The sequence below is a fragment of the Oncorhynchus gorbuscha genome, linkage group LG25, assembly GCF_021184085.1.
Source record: "Oncorhynchus gorbuscha isolate QuinsamMale2020 ecotype Even-year linkage group LG25, OgorEven_v1.0, whole genome shotgun sequence".
Lineage (NCBI taxonomy): Eukaryota > Metazoa > Chordata > Actinopteri > Salmoniformes > Salmonidae > Oncorhynchus > Oncorhynchus gorbuscha.
In genome coordinates this window covers 28,628,194-28,648,283 of record NC_060197.1, presented here as the reverse complement: position 1 = coordinate 28,648,283, position 20,090 = coordinate 28,628,194, and the positions used below count along the sequence as shown (strand labels likewise).

The 20,090-nt window shown below is 48.0% G+C and overlaps 1 protein-coding gene across 2 annotated transcripts in view; it reads left to right on the top strand.

Annotated features, from left to right (window-relative positions):
- The window catches only part of dnah2 (dynein, axonemal, heavy chain 2), a 253,765-nt gene that overhangs the window by 9,870 nt on the left and 223,805 nt on the right, over nucleotides 1-20,090 (top strand). For both annotated transcript variants that reach the window (XM_046327988.1, XM_046327989.1), the window contains exons 6-9: nucleotides 150-260; nucleotides 3,658-3,896; nucleotides 4,419-4,610; nucleotides 15,964-16,121. In XM_046327988.1, coding sequence (XP_046183944.1) covers nucleotides 150-260; nucleotides 3,658-3,896; nucleotides 4,419-4,610; nucleotides 15,964-16,121 — 700 coding nt within the window. The remainder of the gene's footprint in view (nucleotides 1-149; nucleotides 261-3,657; nucleotides 3,897-4,418; nucleotides 4,611-15,963; nucleotides 16,122-20,090) is intronic.

Sequence of the window (20,090 nt, the reverse complement as noted above, 5' to 3'; positions counted from 1 at the left end):
TGTGTGTGTGTGTGTGTGTGTGTGTGTGTGTGTGTGTGTGTGTGTGTGTGTGTGTGTGTGTGTGTGTGTGTGTGTGTGTGTGTGTGTGTGTGTGTGTGTGTGTGTGTGTGTGTGTGTGTGTGTGTGTGTGTGTGTGTGTGTGTGTGCAGACACCAGGTTCAAGCTGGTGGGCAACACAGTGCTTTATATCCCTATGGAGGCCCTGCAGCGTAGCCCGGAGGTGGCCAGCAAGGACAAGGAGCTGGTGCAGAGACTGGAGAGTAAGCCTGGGGCGGGGGAGTGTGTGTGTGTGTGTGTGTGTGTGTGTGTGTGCGTGTGTGTGTGAAGCTGGCGGCGGCATATTGTCATAAATATCACAACATTTTCACTTTCCAGTTCATGTTACTCCTAATGTACCTGACTCTGTTGTCCTCTGGTATCCTCACCCTCATCTAAAAGTCTTCTGTCTCCGTCCCTTCTCTGCTCCTCTCCTCCCCTCTGTCCCCATCCCCTCTCCTCCCCTCTGTCCCCATCCCCTCTCCTCCCCTCTGTCCCCATCCCCTCTGTCCCCATCCCCTCTCCTCCCCTCTGTCCCCATCCCCTCTCCTCCCTCTGTCCCCATCCCCTCTCCTCCCCTCTGTCCCCATCCCCTCTCCTCCCCTCTGTTCCCATCCCCTCTCCTCCCCTCTGTCCCCATCCCCTCTCCTCCCCTCTGTCCCCATCCCCTCTCCTCCCCTCTGTCCCCATCCCCTCTGTCCCCATCCCCTCCTCCTCTGTCCCCATCCCCTCTCCTCCCCTCTGTTCCCATCCCCTCTCCTCCCCTCTGTCCCCATCCCCTCTGTCCCCATCCCCTCTCCTCCCCTCTGTCCCCATCCCCTCTCCTCCCCTCCCTGTCCCCATCCCCTCTGTCCCCATCCCCTCTCCTCCCCTCTGTCCCCATCCCCTCTCCTCCCCTCTGTCCCCATCCCCTCTCCTCCCCTCTGTCCCCATCCCCTCTCCTCCCCTCTGTCCCCATCCCCTCTCCTCCCCCTCTGTCCCCATCCCCTCTCCTCCCCTCTGTCCCCATCCCCTCTGTCCCCATCCCCTCTCCTCCCCTCTGTCCCCATCCCCTCTCCTCCCCTCTGTCCCCATCCCCTCTCCTCCCCTCTGTCCCCATCCCCTCTCCTCCCCTCTGTCCCCATCCACTCTCCTCCCCTCTGTCCCCATCCCCTCTCCTCCCCTCTGTCCCCATCCCCTCTCCTCCCCTCTGTCCCCATCCCCTCTCCTCCCCTCTGTCCCCATCCCCTCTCCTCCCCTCTGTTCCCATCCCCTCTCCTCCCCTCTGTCCCCATCCCCTCTCCTCCCCTCTGTCCCCATCCCCTCTCCTCCCCTCTGTTCCCATCCCCTCTCCTCCCCTCTGTCCCCATCCCCTCTCCTCCCCTCTGTTCCCATCCCCTCTCCTCCCCTCTGTCCCCATCCCCTCTCCCCCCTCTGTCCCCATCCCCTCTCCTCCCCTCTGTTCCCATCTCTCCTCCCCTCTGTCCCCATCCCCTCTCCTCCCCTCTGTTCCCATCCCCTCTCCTCCCCTCTGTCCCCATCCCCTCTCCTCCCCTCTGTCCCCATCCCCTCTCCTCCCCTCTGTCCCCATCCCCTCTCCCCCCTCTGTTCCCATCCCCTCTCCTCCCCTCTGTCCCCATCCCCTCTCCTCCCCTCTGTTCCCATCTCTCCTCCCCTCTGTCCCCATCCCCTCTCCTCCCCTCTGTTCCCATCCCCTCTCCTCCCCTCTGTCCCCATCCCCTCTCCTCCCCTCTGTCCCCATCCCCTCTCCTCCCCTCTGTTCCCATCCCCTCTCCTCCCCTCTGTCCCCATCCCCTCTCCTCCCCTCTGTTCCCATCCCCTCTCCTCCCCTCTGTCCCCATCCCCTCTCCTCCCCTCTGTCCCCATCCCCTCTCCTCCCCTCTGTTCCCATCTCTCCTCCCCTCTGTCCCCATCCCCTCTCCTCCCCTCTGTCCCCATCCCCTCTCCTCCCCTCTGTCCCCATCCCCTCTGTTCCCATCCCCTCTCCTCCCCTCTGTCCCCATCCCCTCTCCTCCCCTCTGTCCCCATCCCCTCTGTTCCCATCCCCTCTCCTCCCCTCTGTCCCCATCCCCTCCTCCCCTCTGTCCCCATCCCCTCTCCTCCCCTCTGTCCCCATCCCCTCTCCTCCCCTCTGTCCCCATCCCCTCCCTCCCCTCTGTTCCCATCCCCTCTCCTCCCTTCTGTCCCCATCCCCTCTCCCCCTCTGTTCCCATCCCCTCTCCTCCCCTCTGTCCCCATCCCCTCTCCTCCCCTCTGTCCCCATCCCCTCTCCTCCCCTCTGTCCCCATCCCCTCTCCTCCCCTCTGTCCCCATCCCCTCTCCTCCCCTCTGTTCCCATCCCCTCTCCTCCCCTCTGTCCCCATCCCCTCTCCTCCCCTCTGTTCCCATCCCTCTCCTCCCCTCTGTCCCCATCCCCTCTCCTCCCCTCTGTCCCCATCCCCTCTCCTCCCCTCTGTTCCCATCCCCTCTCCTCCCCTCTGTCCCCATCCCCTCTCCTCCCCTCTGTTCCCATCCCCTCTCCTCCCCTCTGTCCCCATCCCCTCTCCTCCCCTCTGTTCCCATCCCCTCTCCTCCCCTCTGTCCCCATCCCCTCTCCTCCCCTCTGGCCCCATCCCCTCTCCTCCCCTCTGTCCCCATCCCCTCTCCTCCCCTCTGTCCCCATCCCCTCTCCTCCCCTCTGTCCCCATCCCCTCTCCTCCCCTCTGTCCCCATCCCCTCTCCTCCCCTCTGTCCCCATCCCCTCTCCTCCCCTCTGTTCCCATCCCCTCTCCTCCCTTCTGTCCCCATCCCCTCTCCCCCCTCTGTTCCCATCCCCTCTCCTCCCCTCTGTCCCCATCCCCTCTCCTCCCCTCTGTCCCCATCCCCTCTCCTCCCCTCTGTTCCCATCCCCTCTCCTCCCCTCTGGCCCCATCCCCTCTCCTCCCCTCTGTCCCCATCCCCTCTCCTCCCCTCTGTCCCCATCCCCTCTCCTCCCCTCTGTCCCCATCCCCTCTCCTCCCCTCTGTCCCCATCCCCTCTCCTCCCCTCTGTCCCCATCCCCTCTCCTCCCCTCTGTCCCCATCCCCTCTCCTCCCCTCTGTCCCCATCCCCTCTCCTCCCCTCTGTCCCCATCCCCTCTCCTCCCCTCTGTTCCCATCCCCTCTCCTCCCCTCTGTCCCCATCCCCTCTCCTCCCCTCTGTCCCCATCCCCTCTCCTCCCCTCTGGCCCCATCCCCTCTCCTCCCCTCTGTCCCCATCCCCTCTCCCCCTCTGTTCCCATCCCCTCTCCTCCCCTCTGTCCCCATCCCCTCTCCTCCCCTCTGTCCCCATCCCCTCTCCTCCCCTCTGTTCCCATCCCCTCTCCTCCCCTCTGTCCCCATCCCCTCTCCCCCTCTGTTCCCATCCCCTCTCCTCCCCTCTGTCCCCATCCCCTCTCCTCCCCTCTGGCCCCATCCCCTCTCCTCCCCTCTGTCCCCATCCCCTCTCCTCCCCTCTGGTCCCATCCCCTCTCCTCCCCTCTGTCCCCATCCCCTCTCCCCCTCTGTTCCCATCCCCTCTCCTCCCCTCTGTCCCCATCCCCTCTCCCCCCCTCTGTTCCCATCCCCTCTCCTCCCCTCTGTCCCCATCCCCTCTCCTCCACAGTGGTGATGATCCACTGGACCCGTCAGATCAAGGAGGTGCTGAATGCTCAGGAGACGGTGGAGACGGGGGACAGCTCTGGACCCCTGGAGGAGATCTCCTTCTGGAGGAGTCGCTGTGCCGACCTCTCTGGGATCAGCCAGCAGTTGCAGAAGCCCGGGGTCCGTCACGTCCAGACCACACTGCAGCTCTCCAAGTCCTCCTACGTACCCCCCTTCTGCAAGCTGGCCAAGCAGATCCAGGTGCCAAGCAGACACACACACACACACACACACACACACACACACACACACACACACACACACACACACACACACACACACACACACACACACACACACACACACACACACACACACACACACACACACACACACACACACACACACACACACACACACACACACACACAGGGGAGAAAGCGTACAGAGAGCCTGGTCCCAGTGTTTGTGCTGTCTTGCCAACTCCTGGTGTGACAGAGACCATAGGAGTTGGCAAGACAGTACAAACAGATCTGGGACCAGGCTAGCATGCATAGAGCAGAGATGGGTAATTGCCTGATTATGCAAGAATTCTGTATTCAGACACTGTAGATTAGTCTATTCATAAGTCGTTGAATTTGAGTTCAGCTCACCAAAGTTCACCTCAAACCAATACCCTCATTCCAAGTCCTACCTCTCCACTCCCTACTAGGGCTCTGGTTGAAAGTAGCGCACCATGTAGTGAATAGGGTGTCATTTGAGACGCCACGCCTGTGATTCTAGGATGGCTCTCTCCAAGCCCAGTCCAACCTGTCCTTCCTGTCCCTGCTGAGGGAGCCATGTGAGGAGATGGCTCAGCTCAAGCCCAGAGAGGTGGTTCCCAAGCTGGCTCACATCCTCAACCTCATCCGCCTCATCTGGGTCAACTCTGTCTACTACAACACCCGCGAGAGACTCACCGCTCTCTTCAGAAAGGTAGAGAAACCGTTGTGTTTTTGTATTGTTTGGGACGGACCCTCTCTCTGTCAGATTCACTCCAGTGAAAGGTTGGGATCAATTCGATTTTTGAATCAATTGAAATGGAATTGACCCTAACCCTGCTTCACTGAGACACCCAGTCATATCCCGCCCTAACTCCAACCATTTACCGCTCCTTCTGAGAATATATTTCCAACCAATCAGCTGGCCCTCAGGTCCTCTCTCATGTTACTCGGCACTCCGATCAGAGCGCACTACTGCCCCTCTGTTCCTCTGAGAAGGGATCAGCTTGTAGTAACAGAGAAAGAGTGAGAGAGAGAGAGAGAGAGAGAGAGAGAGAGAGAGAACATGTACAGATCACAGCCACGCCACCCCTTCCATGTTAGCCGAGTAGAGGGCCACACTCGTTTTACTATCCCGCCATTTTTTATTTCCATCTCCTAGACAGGCGAAGCCGGGAAAAGCGTTTAACCTCTCATAATTACGCCCTGACCTTCCCCTCTCCCGGCGCTGGAATCGTTTGTTGCTGTCCCACCGACCGTATTCCTTTTCTAGTTCCTTTTTTCCCCCTTCCTCCATCTCACTCCTTTTCTCTCTCTCCGGCCCTTTGATAATACATCAAGGAGAGAGACTGACTGGCACAAAACATTTGATCTAATTGTTTCCTTGGGGTTAGTGGGGGTGTGGGGAGGGGAGAAACATAACCTAGCTCAAAGGCCCGCCAGCCACGCAGGTTTCAAAGGAGCCCCTCTCTCTCCCTCCCTCTCTCTCTCTCAAGTCTTCCTGATCTGCTCGGGTCAGATCAGCCTTCATCCAACACCTCCGCAGCCTCAGACAAAATGCCTGGGTCTCTCCCTCCATCTCTCTGTCTCTCTCTCCTTCTCCACGAGAGAGGAGAGGGAGAGAGAGAGAGAGAGAGAGAGAGAGAGAGAGAGAGAGAGAGAGAGAGAGAGAGATGCAACCCCAAGTCTGTTCTGTTGTCACGGTTTCCCCACCAGCTAGAAAGTAGCTGGTGTAACTTACAAAGAAGTTATAGTGGACCTTCTGTTCAATAATGTTTGGGGGAAATGAATGCTTATTTTAAATAGCAGTTTGTTTTAGCAAGGTGTTTTTCTCTGTTTATTATAATATAATATGCTGATAACTTCACACGGACTGAAGCGGTCCCATGTGCCAAGCATCACAGATGTGCTTTTATGTCCATCCACATGTCCTTTAGGCTCCTCTCTGTGATTTTTACTACGCGACGGGGCTTTTTCTCTGCCCTCCGAGCCTCCGTTTTACTATTCCTCCAAAGGAAAGGAAAGCCATGGTTTTTACAACCATTTTTGCTGCTGCAGTATGTGCACTGTGGCACCACTGCATAAAGGCATTCTTGTGTAGAGCAGGCCGGGAGTTTGAAGGCATCATTGGTGACCAATGACCTGGATCACACTAGCTGGTTCGTAGACTTGGCTCGTCTACCACCACTCCCTCCGCTCAGCAACCCCCAACCCCCACCACTGTTGTCATTGGCAGGGAAGGAACGGAGAAAATATGACTGTTTTATGTAACTCTAATGACCCTGAGTTATTCATGTATCACCAGCTGTGTGTGTGTGTGTGTGTGTGTGTGTGTGTGTGTGTGTGTGTGTGTGTGTGTGTGTGTGTGTGTGTGTGTGTGTGTGTGTGTGTGTGTGTTGCTACTGCTGTGTCCACTACCACCACTCTCACTACATTTTCACTGGTCTCATGGTTGAGAGGCTTTTCTCCTTCCAATGGTGTAAAATTTCAGCAAAAAAAAAAAAAAAATTGAAGATTCAACCTGTTTTTTCTCTTTCTGAGTGCTGGAGTAGAACCAGCTCTGTCTGATGTGGTTTCTGTTGTGTTTGAGTTTTTGGCTAATCCTTTCTAATCATTTGACTCATGGTAGCAGCAGTGTGTGTTTGTGTGCACGTATGTATAGATCTAATGTGTGTGTGGGGGGGGGGGGTGCACGTGTGGACATTTGCCTGTGTGTGCATGTGTATGTTCGCCCTGCCTCCCTGCTGCAGGGGCCTCACTAACCATTGTGTTCATTTCTTGCATATCTTTGTGCTGCTGGAGAGAGAGAACACAACCATGTCTGGTTTAATGTCATTTTCTAAGCCCACAGACCCTGAGGCCATGTGACTGTCGGACACTGTTTCCGCTAATGCCCAGAGAGAAAAACAGAAAAACGAAATAATAAACCCTGTATAATAATAGCTGAAGTAGTATGATCATTTTGGAACTAGCGGTAATTGATGACTATACACACGCTCATGGTTGACTAGTCAATGCATCCCAATGGACACTGGTCGACTAATGCACGAGTGAATAGGATTCAGACATACATTTTCTTAGTTTTAAAGGGATAATCCACCCGAAACCACTAATTCCTATGATTAACCGTGTTAATTCGTATTAAATAACACTAATATGTGAAGAATTTGTTTTTTTTTGTGAACCAATGTTTAATTTAGTTTTTATAAGAAGGTTGGTTGGTAGAAACATTTGAAAAATCAACAATGCAATGCTCTCTCTCTGTAACGGCTTTCTTCCGTCGAAGGAGAGGAGGACCAAAATGCAGCATGGTTAGAGTTCATGTTTTTTCATAAGAAAACTAAACATGAACACAAATACAAAATAACAAATGTGGCAAAACCGAAACAGTCCTATCTGGTGCCGAGAACACAAAGACAGGAAACAGTCCTATCTGGTGCAGAGAACACAAAGACAGGAAACAGTCCTATCTGGTGCAGAGAACACAAAGACAGGAAACAGTCCTATCTGGTGCAGAGAACACAAAGACGGGAAACAGTCCTATCTGGTGCAGAGAACAGACGGAAACAGTCCTATCTGGTGCAGAGAACACAAAGAACACAAAGGAAACAGTCCTATCTGGTGCAGAGAACACAAAGACAAACAGTCCTATCTGGTGCAACAGTCCTATCTGGTGCAGAGAACACAAAGACAGGAAACAGTCCTATCTGGTGCAGAGAACACAAAGACAGGAAACAGTCCTATCTGGTGCAGAGAACACAAAGACAGGAAACAGTCCTATCTGGTGCAGAGAACACAAAGACAGGAAACAGTCCTATCTGGTGCAGAGAACACAAAGACAGGAAACAGTCCTAAGAGAACAGTCCTATCTGGTGCAGAGAACACAAAGACAGGAAACAGTCCTATCTGGTGCAGAGAACACAAAGACAGAAACAGTCCTAAGAGAACACAAAGACAGGAAGTCCTATCTGGTGCAGAGAACAGTCCAGTATCTGGTGCAGAGAACACAAAGAACACAAAGACAGGAAACAGTCCTATCTGGTGCAGAGAACACAAAGACAGGAAACAGTCCTATCTGGTGCAGAGAACACAAAGACAGGAAACAGTCCTATCTGGTACAGAGAACACAAAGACAGGAAACAGTCCTATCCAATTTGTAAGTCGCTCTGGATAAGAGCGTCTGCTAAATGACTTAAATGTAAATGTATCTGGTGCAGAGAACACAAAGACAGGAAACAACCACACACAAAGACAGGAAACAACCACACACAAAGACAGGAAACAACCACACACAAAGACAGGAAACAACCACCCACAAACCCCAACACAGTCCTATCTGGTGCAGAGAACACAAAGACAGGAAACAACCACCCACAAACCCCAACACAAAACAAGCTACCTAAATATGGTTCCCAATCAGAGACAATGACTAACACCTGCCTCTGATTGAGAACCATATCAGGCCAAACATAGAACTAGACAAACTAGACATACAACATAGAATGCCCACCCAGCTCACATCCTGACCAACACTAAAACAAGGAACTATGGTCAGAATGTGACACTCTCTCTGGGCTGGCTGGCTAGCTAGCTAGGCAGCAAAGCTACCCACAACAATACCAAAGTAGCTAGCTAGCTGTAAGATCGCCTAAGCAAAATGCATTATCAATTTAGGAGTCTTACTCACCGAGGTCAACTTGCAGTTCGTCTCTGCCACTGAGCTATAAACGGCTTCTCTGCCCAGAGTGAGAGCAGAGTAACGTTGCTTTCCTACAGAGATCATTTTGAGGATATGGGAATACGACTCTACATTAGAGTCGTATTAATGCACATTGTGTACATTGTGTACATTGCCCATAAGTTGTCAATGGGCTGCAAAGTGCATTCTGGGTGATTCTGGAACAAGGAGAGCTCTATTTCAAGGAGTGAATGGGATTCAGTTGGGCGCTAGCTCAAAAACAGAACATTAGCACGAAGTTCATGAACAAGACGTACAGCATTGCAAATATTTTCCAAGATGTGAGATAATTAACTTGTTCTCTGTAATATCGTAAAGCTTTGGAATATCGTATAGCTTTTGGAACACTGACTTTGAGAAGGGATTGCGTGACGATTTGCTTAGCAACCTTCCTATTTTGCAACAAAGCCTCCTTCACTCATTCCGCCAAACATACCCTCGTAAAACTGACTATCCTACCAATTCTTGACTTCGGCGATGTCATTTACCAAATAGCCTCCAACACTCTACTCAGCAAACTGGATGTAGTCTATCACAGTGCCATCCATTTTTATCACCAAAGCCCCATATACTACCCACCACTGCGACCTGTTTGCTCTCGTTGGCTGGTCCTCACTACATATCTGTCGCCAAACCCACTGGCTCCAGGTCATCCATAAGTCTTTGCTAGGTAAAGCCCCACCTTATCTCAGCTCACTGGTCATCATAGCAACACCCACTCGTAGAACACACTCCAGCAGGTATATTTCACTGGTCATCCCAAAAGCCAACACTTCCTTTGGCCGCCTCTCATTCCAGTTCTCAACTGCTGCCAATGACTGGAACAAATTCCAAACATCTCTGAAGCTGTAGTCTTATATCTCCCTCTCTAACTTTAAGCATCAGCTGTCAGAGCAGCTCACAGATCACTGCACCTGTACATAGCCCATCTGTAAATAGCACACCCAACTTCCTCATCCCCATATTATTACTTACCCTCTTGCACCCCAGTATCTCATCATCTGCATATCTATCACTCCAGTATTAATGATAAATTGTAATTATTTTCGCCTCTAGGGCCTATTTATTGCCTACCTCTCTACTCTTCTACATTTGCACACACTGTACATAGATTTTTAAATTGTTCTTTTCTATTGTGTTATTGACTGTACGCTTGTTTATGTGTAACTCTGTGTTGTTGTTTTTGTCGCACTGCTTTGCTTTATCTTGGCCAGGTCGCAGTTGTAAATGAGAACTTGTTCTCAACTGGCCTACCTGTTTAAATAAAGGGGAAATTTAAAAAAGAATATACCATTAAAAAAAAATGTGTGACGCAGCATGGCAATGTGAATGCGATGGGTCAACAGTCAGCTGGGTGGGGCATTTCTCCATTCATTGCCCAATGGGATTTGTATCTCCTCCTTTCTGTAATATCAAAATATATTTTATATTTGAGATTCTTGCCTTGATGACAACTTTGCACACTTTTAGCATTCACTCAACCAGCTTCGTGAGGTAGTCACCTGGAATGCATTTCAATTAACATGTGTGCCTTGTTAAAAGTTCATTTGTTTAATTTCTTTCCATCTTAATGCGTGTGAGCCAATCAGTTGTGGTTGGGGTGCTATACAGAAGATAGCCCTATTTGGTAAAAGACCAAGTCCATTATTTGGCAAGAACAACTCAAATAAGCAAAGAGAAATGGCAGTCCATCCTTACTTTAAGACATGAAGGTCAGTCAATCAGTAATATGTCAAAAACATTGAAAGTTTCTTCAAGTGCAGTCGCAAAAACCATCAAGCGCTATGATGAAGGCCTGAAAAGGTCCTTGCCATTGGACTCTGGAGCAGTGGAAACACTTTATCTGCAGTGATAAATTACGCTTCGCCATCTGGCAGTCCGACACAAAAATCTGGGTTTGGCAGATGCCAGGAGAACGCTACCTACCCTAATGTATAGTGCCAACTGGAAAGTTTGGTGGAGGAGGAATAAGGGTCTGTGGCTGTTTTTCGTGGTTCGAGCTAGGCCTCTAGGTTCCAGTGAAGAGAAATCTTAATGCTACAGTATACAATGACATTCTAGACTATTCTGTGCTTCCAACTTTGTGGCAACAGTTTGGGGAAGGCCCTTTCCTGTTTCAGCATGACAATGGTTTGTTGAGATCGGTGTGGAAGAACTTGACTGGCCTGCACAGTGCCCTGACCTCAACCCCATCGAACACCTTTTGGATGAATTGGAATGCAAAATGTGATACAGGCCTAACCCCCCAACATCAGTGCCTGACCTCACTAATGCTATTGTGACTGAATGGAAGCAAGTCCCCGCAGCAATGTTCCAACATCTAGTGGAAAGCCTTCCCAGAAGAGTGGAGGCTGTTATCGCAGCAAAGGGGGGACCAACTCCATATTAAAGCTCATGATTTTGGAATTAGATTTTTGACGAACAGGTGTCCACATATTTTTCGTCTTGTAGTGTATTTAGAGTTAGCGATCTAGTGTTTTGAGTGTCCATCTCCTCAGGTGGGGAATTAGAGATGATGTAGTAACGTATTTATTAAATACCTTCTCAGTAGTCTATAAGGCCCTATACATTTAGTAAAAAAAGTATTCCTGATTCCGTTTTCTCACATTTAGTTTTTCCCAATTTTTTGTTTGTTTTTTGTATGTCCACAACAATGCTTAAACCATATCAGGTGACCGCTTTTGAGGTCTGGGAAAAATCGAAGAAATGAAGATTTATGGATGTAGTTACCCTTTTATTTCAACTGGATTGATGCAAAGAATCATGTTATCATTCTGCCAGGTAGGCATAGGCTACTTTGTAGTTAACATTCAATCAATAAGGATTTGGGGTACCTTTCCATCTACCAGAAGGCTTTCTCCTAATCCCCACCTATATGTACATATCTACCTTAAATACACCATTATCCCTGCACATTGTACATTTGGTATTGATACTGACCCTGTCTGTAACTTCCTATCTTATTTCATGTAAGGTCTTGGCCCCATGTTTCATGAGCTGAAATAAAAAATCACAGAAGTTTTCTATACGCACAAAAAGCTTATTTCTCTCAAATTTTGTGCACAAATTTGTTTATATCCGTGTTAGGGAGCATTTGTCCTTTGCCAAGAGAATCCATCCACCTGAGAGGTGTGGCATATCAAGAAGCTGATTAAACAGAATAATCATTACATACTGTAGGTGCACCTTGTGCTGGGGACAATAAAAGGCCACTCTAAAATGTGCAGTTTTGTCACACAACACAATGCCTCAGATGTCTCAAGTTTTGAGGGTGGTGGCAATTGGTATGCTGACTGCAGGAATGTCCACCAGAGCTGTTGCCAGATAATGTAATGTTCATTTCTCTACCATAAGTTGCCTCCAATGTCGTTTTAGAGAATGTGGCAGTACGTCGACCAGAGTATTTTTTTCTGTAATAAATTTTGTATGGAAAAACTCATTCTGATTGGCTGTGCCTGGCTCCCCAGTGAGTGGGCCTGGCTGCAAAGCGGTTGGGCCTATGCCCTCCAAGGCCCAGTCATGGCTGCACCCCTGCCCAGTCATGTGAAATCCATAGATTAGGGCCTAATGAATTTATTTAAATGGACTGATTTCCATATATGAACTGTAACTCAGTCAATTGTTTGAAATTGTTGCATGTTGCGTTTATATTTTTGTTCAGTATTTATATAATACTGAGTTCAATAAATGTTTTGAATATTGTTGAATTCCGTTTTAATGTCTGGATTCCGTGATTCTGCCTGCGTTCTCCACAACACCGATTTTATAGCGCCCTACACTTATTAAAAAAGCATTGTGAATGACTTGATAATGGCTATTTAAGATGATGACTCAAATGTATTCTGTTGTGTGACGCTGCAACAAAGTTAGTGGTATCAGTGCCTGGTGGAGCCCCTCTTTCAAAGTCATGATATCTTTTCTTCTTGCCACGATAGCCAAAATAATGGGCAACTGGTCATTTATTATACCAGAGGTCGCGTTAATATCTTGCTGAGTTTTGTAAACGCAGATCTAAAATGCTTCTTATTGTAATTTCTGCTCGGCATCAGACAAATTTTGTGCTTCAGTTGCACTCCTCCGCTTGGATGAGAATTCACCAAAAGGCATTCTTATCAGCAGACAGCACTCTGACTGATGGGCCGCTACTTTTCTCTGGTACTTTTCTCGGTGTAGCCTACTTTTCTCTGGTACTTTTCTCGGTGTAGCCTACTTTTCTCTGGTACTTTTCTCGGTGTAGCCTACTTTTCTCTGGTACTTTTCTCGGTGTAGCCTACTTTTCTCTGGTACTTTTCTCGGTGTAGCCTACTTTTCTCTGGTACTTTTCTCGGTGTAGCCTACTTTTCTCTGGTACTTTTCTCGGTGTAGCCTACTTTTCTCTGGTACTTTTCTCGGTGTAGCCTACTTTTCTCCAGTAAGACGCAAGTATACCTTCAAGCAAAACATTTCTATAATCAAGATTTGAAATATAATAGCCATGCATTGTTTTGGCAAAAAATATCTTGCTTTTTCATTGTAAGCTCATTTAGTTGTGTGGCTGCCAGCCAAATAGTGTTGCACTTCTGTTGTCATCTGATGAAAATGAAGCTGTTTTCTGGCGAATGTGTTGCACTAATGTGTTTTCTGGGAAGGAAAACTATAGTTGCACGCCCCTGATCCCACTATTGAAGCAAACAACGCTGTTGACCCTACGCATAATGGGATTGAAATTGCTTAATTAACTCAGGAACTACACCTGTGTGGAAGCCCTTGCTTTCAATATATACTTTGTATCCCTCATTTACTCAAGTGTTTCCTTTATTTGGGCAGTTTGTTGTCTTCATCGCTCTTCTTCTTCCTCCTCTCTCTTTCTCTCCATTCTTTTCTGTCAAAGAAAAAGAAGATCATTATTAACTCATAAGCTGGTTAATGCTGTAGCACTCTCCACCTTCAGGCCAAATGATCATTTCTGTCATTTACATATCAATTTAATTTCCTGTGTTTTTCCTCTCTCTCCCCCTCCTTCATTAAAAGCGGCATTTGCTTGGTGGTGTAATCTGCCTGTAGAACACATTTTCCTGGTGCCGTGAGCACTCGAACACACACACACACACACACACACACACACACACACACACACACACACACACACACACACACACACACACACACACACACACACACACACACACACACACACACACACACACACACACACACACACACACACACACACACACACACACAGAGCAGGGCGGCTCAGCTCCCCAGCCCGCTGTTCCTCTGTCAGGATTAAACCACTGATCAGAGAAATGAAAGGGAAGCTGTCATTCCACATACGCCACTATATACATCATCCCCAATAATTACTCTCCTCCCTTTGACTCCTTCCTCTCTCTCTCTCTCTCTCTCTCTCTCTCTCTCTCTCTCTGTCACTCTCTCTCTTTCTCTGTCACTCTCTCTCTCTCTCTCTCTCTCTCTCTCTCTCTCTCTCTCTCTCTCTCTCTCTCTCTCTCTCTCTCTCTCTCTCTCTCTCTCTGTCACTCTCTCTCTCTCTGTCACTCTCTCTCTCTCTCTCTGTCACTCTCTCTCTCTGTCACTCTCTCTCTCTCTCTCTCTCTCTCTCTCTCTCTCTCTCTCTCTCTCTCTCTCTCTCTCTGTCACTCTCTCTCTCTCTGTCACTCTCTGTCACACTCTCTCTCTCTGTCACTCTCTCTCTCTGTCACTCTCTCTCTCTGTCACTCTCTCTCTCTCTCACTCTCTGTCTCTCTCTCTCTCTCTCTCTCTCTCTCTCTCTCTCTCTCTCTCTCTCTCTCTCTCTCTCTCTCTGTCACTCTCTCTCTCTCTCTCTCTCTCTCTCGGTCACTCTCTCTCTCTCTCTCTCTCTCTCTCTGTCACTCTCTCTCTCTGTCACTCTCTCTCTCTCTGTCACTCTCTCTCTCTCTCTGTCGCTCTGTTTCTTTTTCTGTGTCTCTGTCTGTTTCTCTATTCCTCTTCCTTTTTCTCTCTCTTTCTCTCCTGTCCCTTCTCCCTCCTCTCTCTCACACTTTTTCACTCCTGTTTCTCCCCCCCCCCCCCCCCCCCACTTTCCGTCCCTTCCCCTATATCCTACCTGTGCTTATGTGAGTGTGACTGTCACGACTTCCGCCCGAAGTCGGTTCCTGTCCTTGTTCGGGCGGTGTTCGGCGGTCGACGTCACCGGCCTTCTAGCCATCACGGATCCATTTTCCATTGTCTTTGTCTTGTCTTCCTTCACACCTGGTTCCAATCCCATCAATTACATGTTGTGTATTTAACCCTCTGTTTCCCCTCATATCCTTGTCAGATATTGTTTGATTGTATGTTTGTGTATTATATGTTGGTGCGCGATGGGTTTTGTACCCACTGTTATTTATTTTGTTATTTTGGTTTTGGAGTTTTTTGATTAAACAACTCCGTTTATACCAAGTTTGATTATCCTGCGCCTGACTTCCCTGCCACCAACACGCACCCATTACATTGACAGACAGGATAGCGGTGGCTGACTGACACCAAGCACACCACATTAAATAGGGGGTTTATGAAACCTTGAAATGTGAGCCTGGTGGAATTATACACTACCCCTTTAAAGCATAGGCCTTTTCTCTCTCTCTTTGCGTGGTATAATTATACAAACCACACCTGCATCAAGAGTCTGAGCCGGCCAGGCTGCACAGAACAGATCTGCATACATCTGGTGCGATCCAACCCTGGGGGGATACCAGGGCCTTCAACCTGGCTTTTATGAATATGAAGAATCATACATACTCCAAACAAAACAAAATGTTACACTTGGACTGGAGACTTGGAGTTGAAAGAGAGAGAGGGAAGGGTAAGGGGGGGTATCTGTAGATTATTTTGATGAATTCCACAGATTAGCTTTTTTGGGGGTTTTTCTTGGCCAAATGACTTGACCAGGAATTGTTTTAGTCTATAACTTGGAGCCCTGAGTTTCTCCTGTTGAGGCCACATCATGGTAACTAGGGGCCTGAGTTTCTCCTGTTGAGGCCACATCATGGTAACTAGGGGCCTGAATTTCTCCTGGTGAGGCCACATCATGGTAACTAGGGGCCTGAGTTTCTCCTGGTGAGGCCACATCATGGTAACTAGGGGCCTGAGTGTCTCCTGGTGAGGCTACATCACGGTAACTAGGGGCCTGAGTTTCTCCTGGTCAGGTCTAGTAATCAGGATAACTCAAGGCTCTATACATAACTCAAGACCTAAGTCATTTCTACTCATGTATTACACAAGCCGTACTGGTAATGTGGTGTCTTGCATCTTGCCTCTGTTGTTGATGTTGTTGATCATTTCTGTGTTGTTGTTGTTGTTGTTCCAGATGAGTAATGAGATTATCCGGCTGTGCTGCAGAGATATCTCCCTGGACAGGATCTTTCAAGGCTATGTGGTGTCCAGCAAGCAGACCCTCAACGACTGCATTCAGTGCTGCCTGGCCTGGAAGGAGCTTTACCTGCACGCCTCACAGCTGCACCATAAGTAAGTACATACAGAGAGAGACACACACACACACACACACCCAAACCTGTTTCACACAGCAAATGCACACACACACATTTCCATTTCCATTTGAGTCATCTAGCAGACGCTTTTATCCAGAGCGACTTACAGTTAATGCAGTCATATTAAAATAGCTAGATGGGACAACAACATATCTCAGTCATAGTAAATATTTCCTCAACGTCGCTATCAGCAAAGCCAGAACTAGTAAGAAGGAAAATAGTCATGTGCGAGTGTTAGTTCACGAAAGGCTTATTTTTATACTTTTTTGGGACACACACACACACACACACACACACACACACACACACACACACACACACACACACACACACACACACACACACACACACACACACACACACACACACACACACACACACACACACACACACACACACACACACACACACACACACACACACACACACACACACACACACACACACACACACACACACACACACACACACACACACACACACAGAGACACTGTACAATTAATCAACATCACTCACTAATAATTGCATGTGTAATGACACCTAATCCAAGTTCCTACACCCTCCTGCTGAACATAAAGCTTATAGACGTCCCTTCTCTTCCTGAGGAAAACGACAGTGTCTCCTTGCATAGTGATGGCAACAACGCACTTCAGCTAGCTACTGCAGCTCCTCTGCGTATTGACAGCAGATGAGAGCAACCTCACTTCAAAGTGATGGCGAACGCACTAGGGAACGACAGCACCTCACTACAAATAGCGTAGCAGCGCGTCTGTCTCCCAGCTTATAAAAGAGCTTTTGCGTGAAGTTACATCAGCTTATCCTATAGTGGAGCTTCAATGAGCAGCTTGACAAGGTGAATGACAGCACCTTGCTAAGGAACTAAGTCTCAAACCTGAGCAGGAGAGTTCGTCAACAGTTTCTTCACCTGTTGGTTTCAGGAAAGTTGGGCCGGGGGTTTGGAGAGAGATTGAGAGCGAGAGAGCGATCCAGAAAGACAGGGAGAGTGAGGGAGAACAAAAATGGGAACTTTGGTTGTTTCCTCTCAGTTGTCAGTCAGCGAGCTCAGCCTCAGCTCAGCGTTGTCAGGCGTGGTAGTAGGGGAGGCTAGCTTCACTTCATTATGGCCGCCAGGGTGTGTGATGTGTGATTGCTCTGAGGGCCTCGGGGCCCCAGCTTTATTCAATGGTAGCACAGAGGCCAAATGGTTCCGCACACACACAGACACACACACACACACACGGCTCCAATACTCCTCAGGGCCCCTGCCGTCCGCACGGGCGATCAACCCCATCCACCCAATTAAAGAGAGTGCTTAGTTCCCGATCAATGGAGGGGGAGAGGGGCGGGATGGGAGGGGAGGTGAAAGCCCCATAGCATAGCTGATGACTACAGCATTTACTCTCTCTATGATACTCCTCTGTACCCTAGTGACTAGGCACTAGTCTATAGTATAGGGTGGGACTGGTGCAGCCAAACATGGCTCTAAAGGACCTCATGAACAGAACCATTTAGAGACATACAGTAACAGTGCATTCGGAAAGTATTCAGACCCCTTCACTTTTTCCACAGTCGTTTTTTCCCTCATCATAAGTATCCAGAGCTATTTTCAGGTCTCTGCAGAGATGTTCGATCGGGTTCAAGTCCAGGCTCCGGCTGGGCCACTCAAGGACATTCAGAGACTTGTCCCGAAGCCACTCCTGCATTGTCTTGGCTTTGTGCGTTGTGCATTGTCTTGGCTTTTTAGTCTCCCTGTCCCTGCCGCTGAAGAACACCCCCATAGCACGATGCTGCCACCACCATGCTTCACCGTAGGGGTGGTGCCTTTTGGGAAACTCCAAGCGGGCTGTCGTGCCTTTTACTATGGAGTGGTTTCCGTCTGGCCACTCTACCAAAAAGGCCTGATTGGTGGAGTGCTGCAGAGACGGTTGTCATGTTTGATTCTCTCAGTGATCCCTCCTCTGCCCTCTATCCAGTAGTATCATACACAGGGTTTGTTTAGGGATTCATATGGGAGCCCTGTCATATCTACAGTAGCAGTCAAGAGTTTGGACACACCGACTCATTCCAGGGTTTCTCTTTATTTGTACTATTTTCTACATTGAAGAATAACCGTGAAGACATCAAGACTATGAAATAACACATTTGCAATCATGTAGTAACCAAAAACAGTGTTCGACAATTCAAAATATATGTTATATCATAGTGTTGACGCCTTCACTATTATTCTACAATGTAGAAAATAGTAAAAATAAAGAAAAACTCTTGAATGAGTGTGTCCAAGCTTTTGACTGGTACTGTACATTGAGGCTAGCCATATCACCAATACTGTATCTTAGCATAAGACAGAGCTGCTGCGATGTGGTTGTGTGGTATCTTCCGGGAGACAAGTTAAGTATAAGAGTGGGGTGTTGGAACCGTTTACAGCCAAGAATGTTTCAGATCCAATTAGTGTCCTTTCACTATTCCGTTATCTTTGAACTGGGATGCCTCTGTCCTTCTGCGAGATAACCACCTTCAAAGAATGAAGCACATTCCATCCGCTCTCATAAGAGCCATCCCCGGCTAGGTGAGGATAAGAGACAAGGGGGGGGAGGGGATTAGGGTGACCACATTGTCCCGGATTTTGGCCCGTTGTCCAGCGTCCTGCAACCAAATAATCATGTCCCACATTTTATCAACACATTCAAACACCACTAATTATGAAAGAAAAGGTTGATTTGTCCCGTATTTAATTTGTTCATTCCAACCTGTCTCTTTGCGTTCATGGATAGATGTATATCGTAAGGATGTTCATGGATAGATGATGTATATCATAAGGATGTTCATGGATAGATGATGTATATCATAAGGATGTTCATGGATAGATGATGTATATCGTAAGGATGTTCATGGATAGATGATGTATATCATAAGGATGTTCATGGATAGATGATGTATATCATAAGGATGTTCATGGATAGATGATGTATATCGTAAGGATGTTCATGGATAGATGATGTATATCATAAGGATGTTCATGGATAGATGATGTATATCGTAAGGATGTTCATGGATAGATGATGTATATCATAAGGATGTTCATGGATAGATGATGTATATCATAAGGATGTTCATGGATAGATGATGTATATCAAGGATGTTCATGGATAGATGATGTTCATGGATAGATGATGATGTATATCGTAAGGATGTTCATGGATAGATGATGTATATCATAAGGATGTTCAGGATGTTCATGGATAGATGATGATGTATATCATAAGGATGTTCATGGATAGATGATGTATATCGTAATGGATGTTCATGGATAGATGATGTATATCATAAGGATGTTCATGGATAGATGATGTATATCGTAAGGATGTTCATGGATAGATGATGTATATCATAAGGATGTTCATGGATAGATGATGTATATCATAAGGATGTTCATGGATAGATGATGTATATCATAAGGATGTTCATGGATAGATGATGTATATCATAAGGATGTTCATGGATAGATGATGTATATCGTAAGGATGTTCATGGATAGATGATGTATATCGTAAGGATGTTCATGGATAGATGATGTATATCATAAGGATGTTCATGGATAGATGATGTATATCATAAGGATGTTCATGGATAGATGATGTATATCGTAAGGATGTGGTACTGGTGATGTTCAACACTTCTCCAATAGTTGTTGAGATCGAGAGGTAATGTCATAGGCCTTTCGTAAACCAACAATTTCTCAAATCCTTTCCGGCAAAATTCCAGCTAAACTTGGAGAGGACAGTTCGGCCTAACTACTTACAAAAAGCGTGCTTCTGACTAAGAGCTACAAAAGTAAGTAAATAGCCTTATTAGACTGAAAGATAGGCTATAATCTAATTTCGTCAAACGTGTGAACCTCTCCATGTTTCTCATTAGTTTCTCATTCAACACATTTGCTGCTACTTCA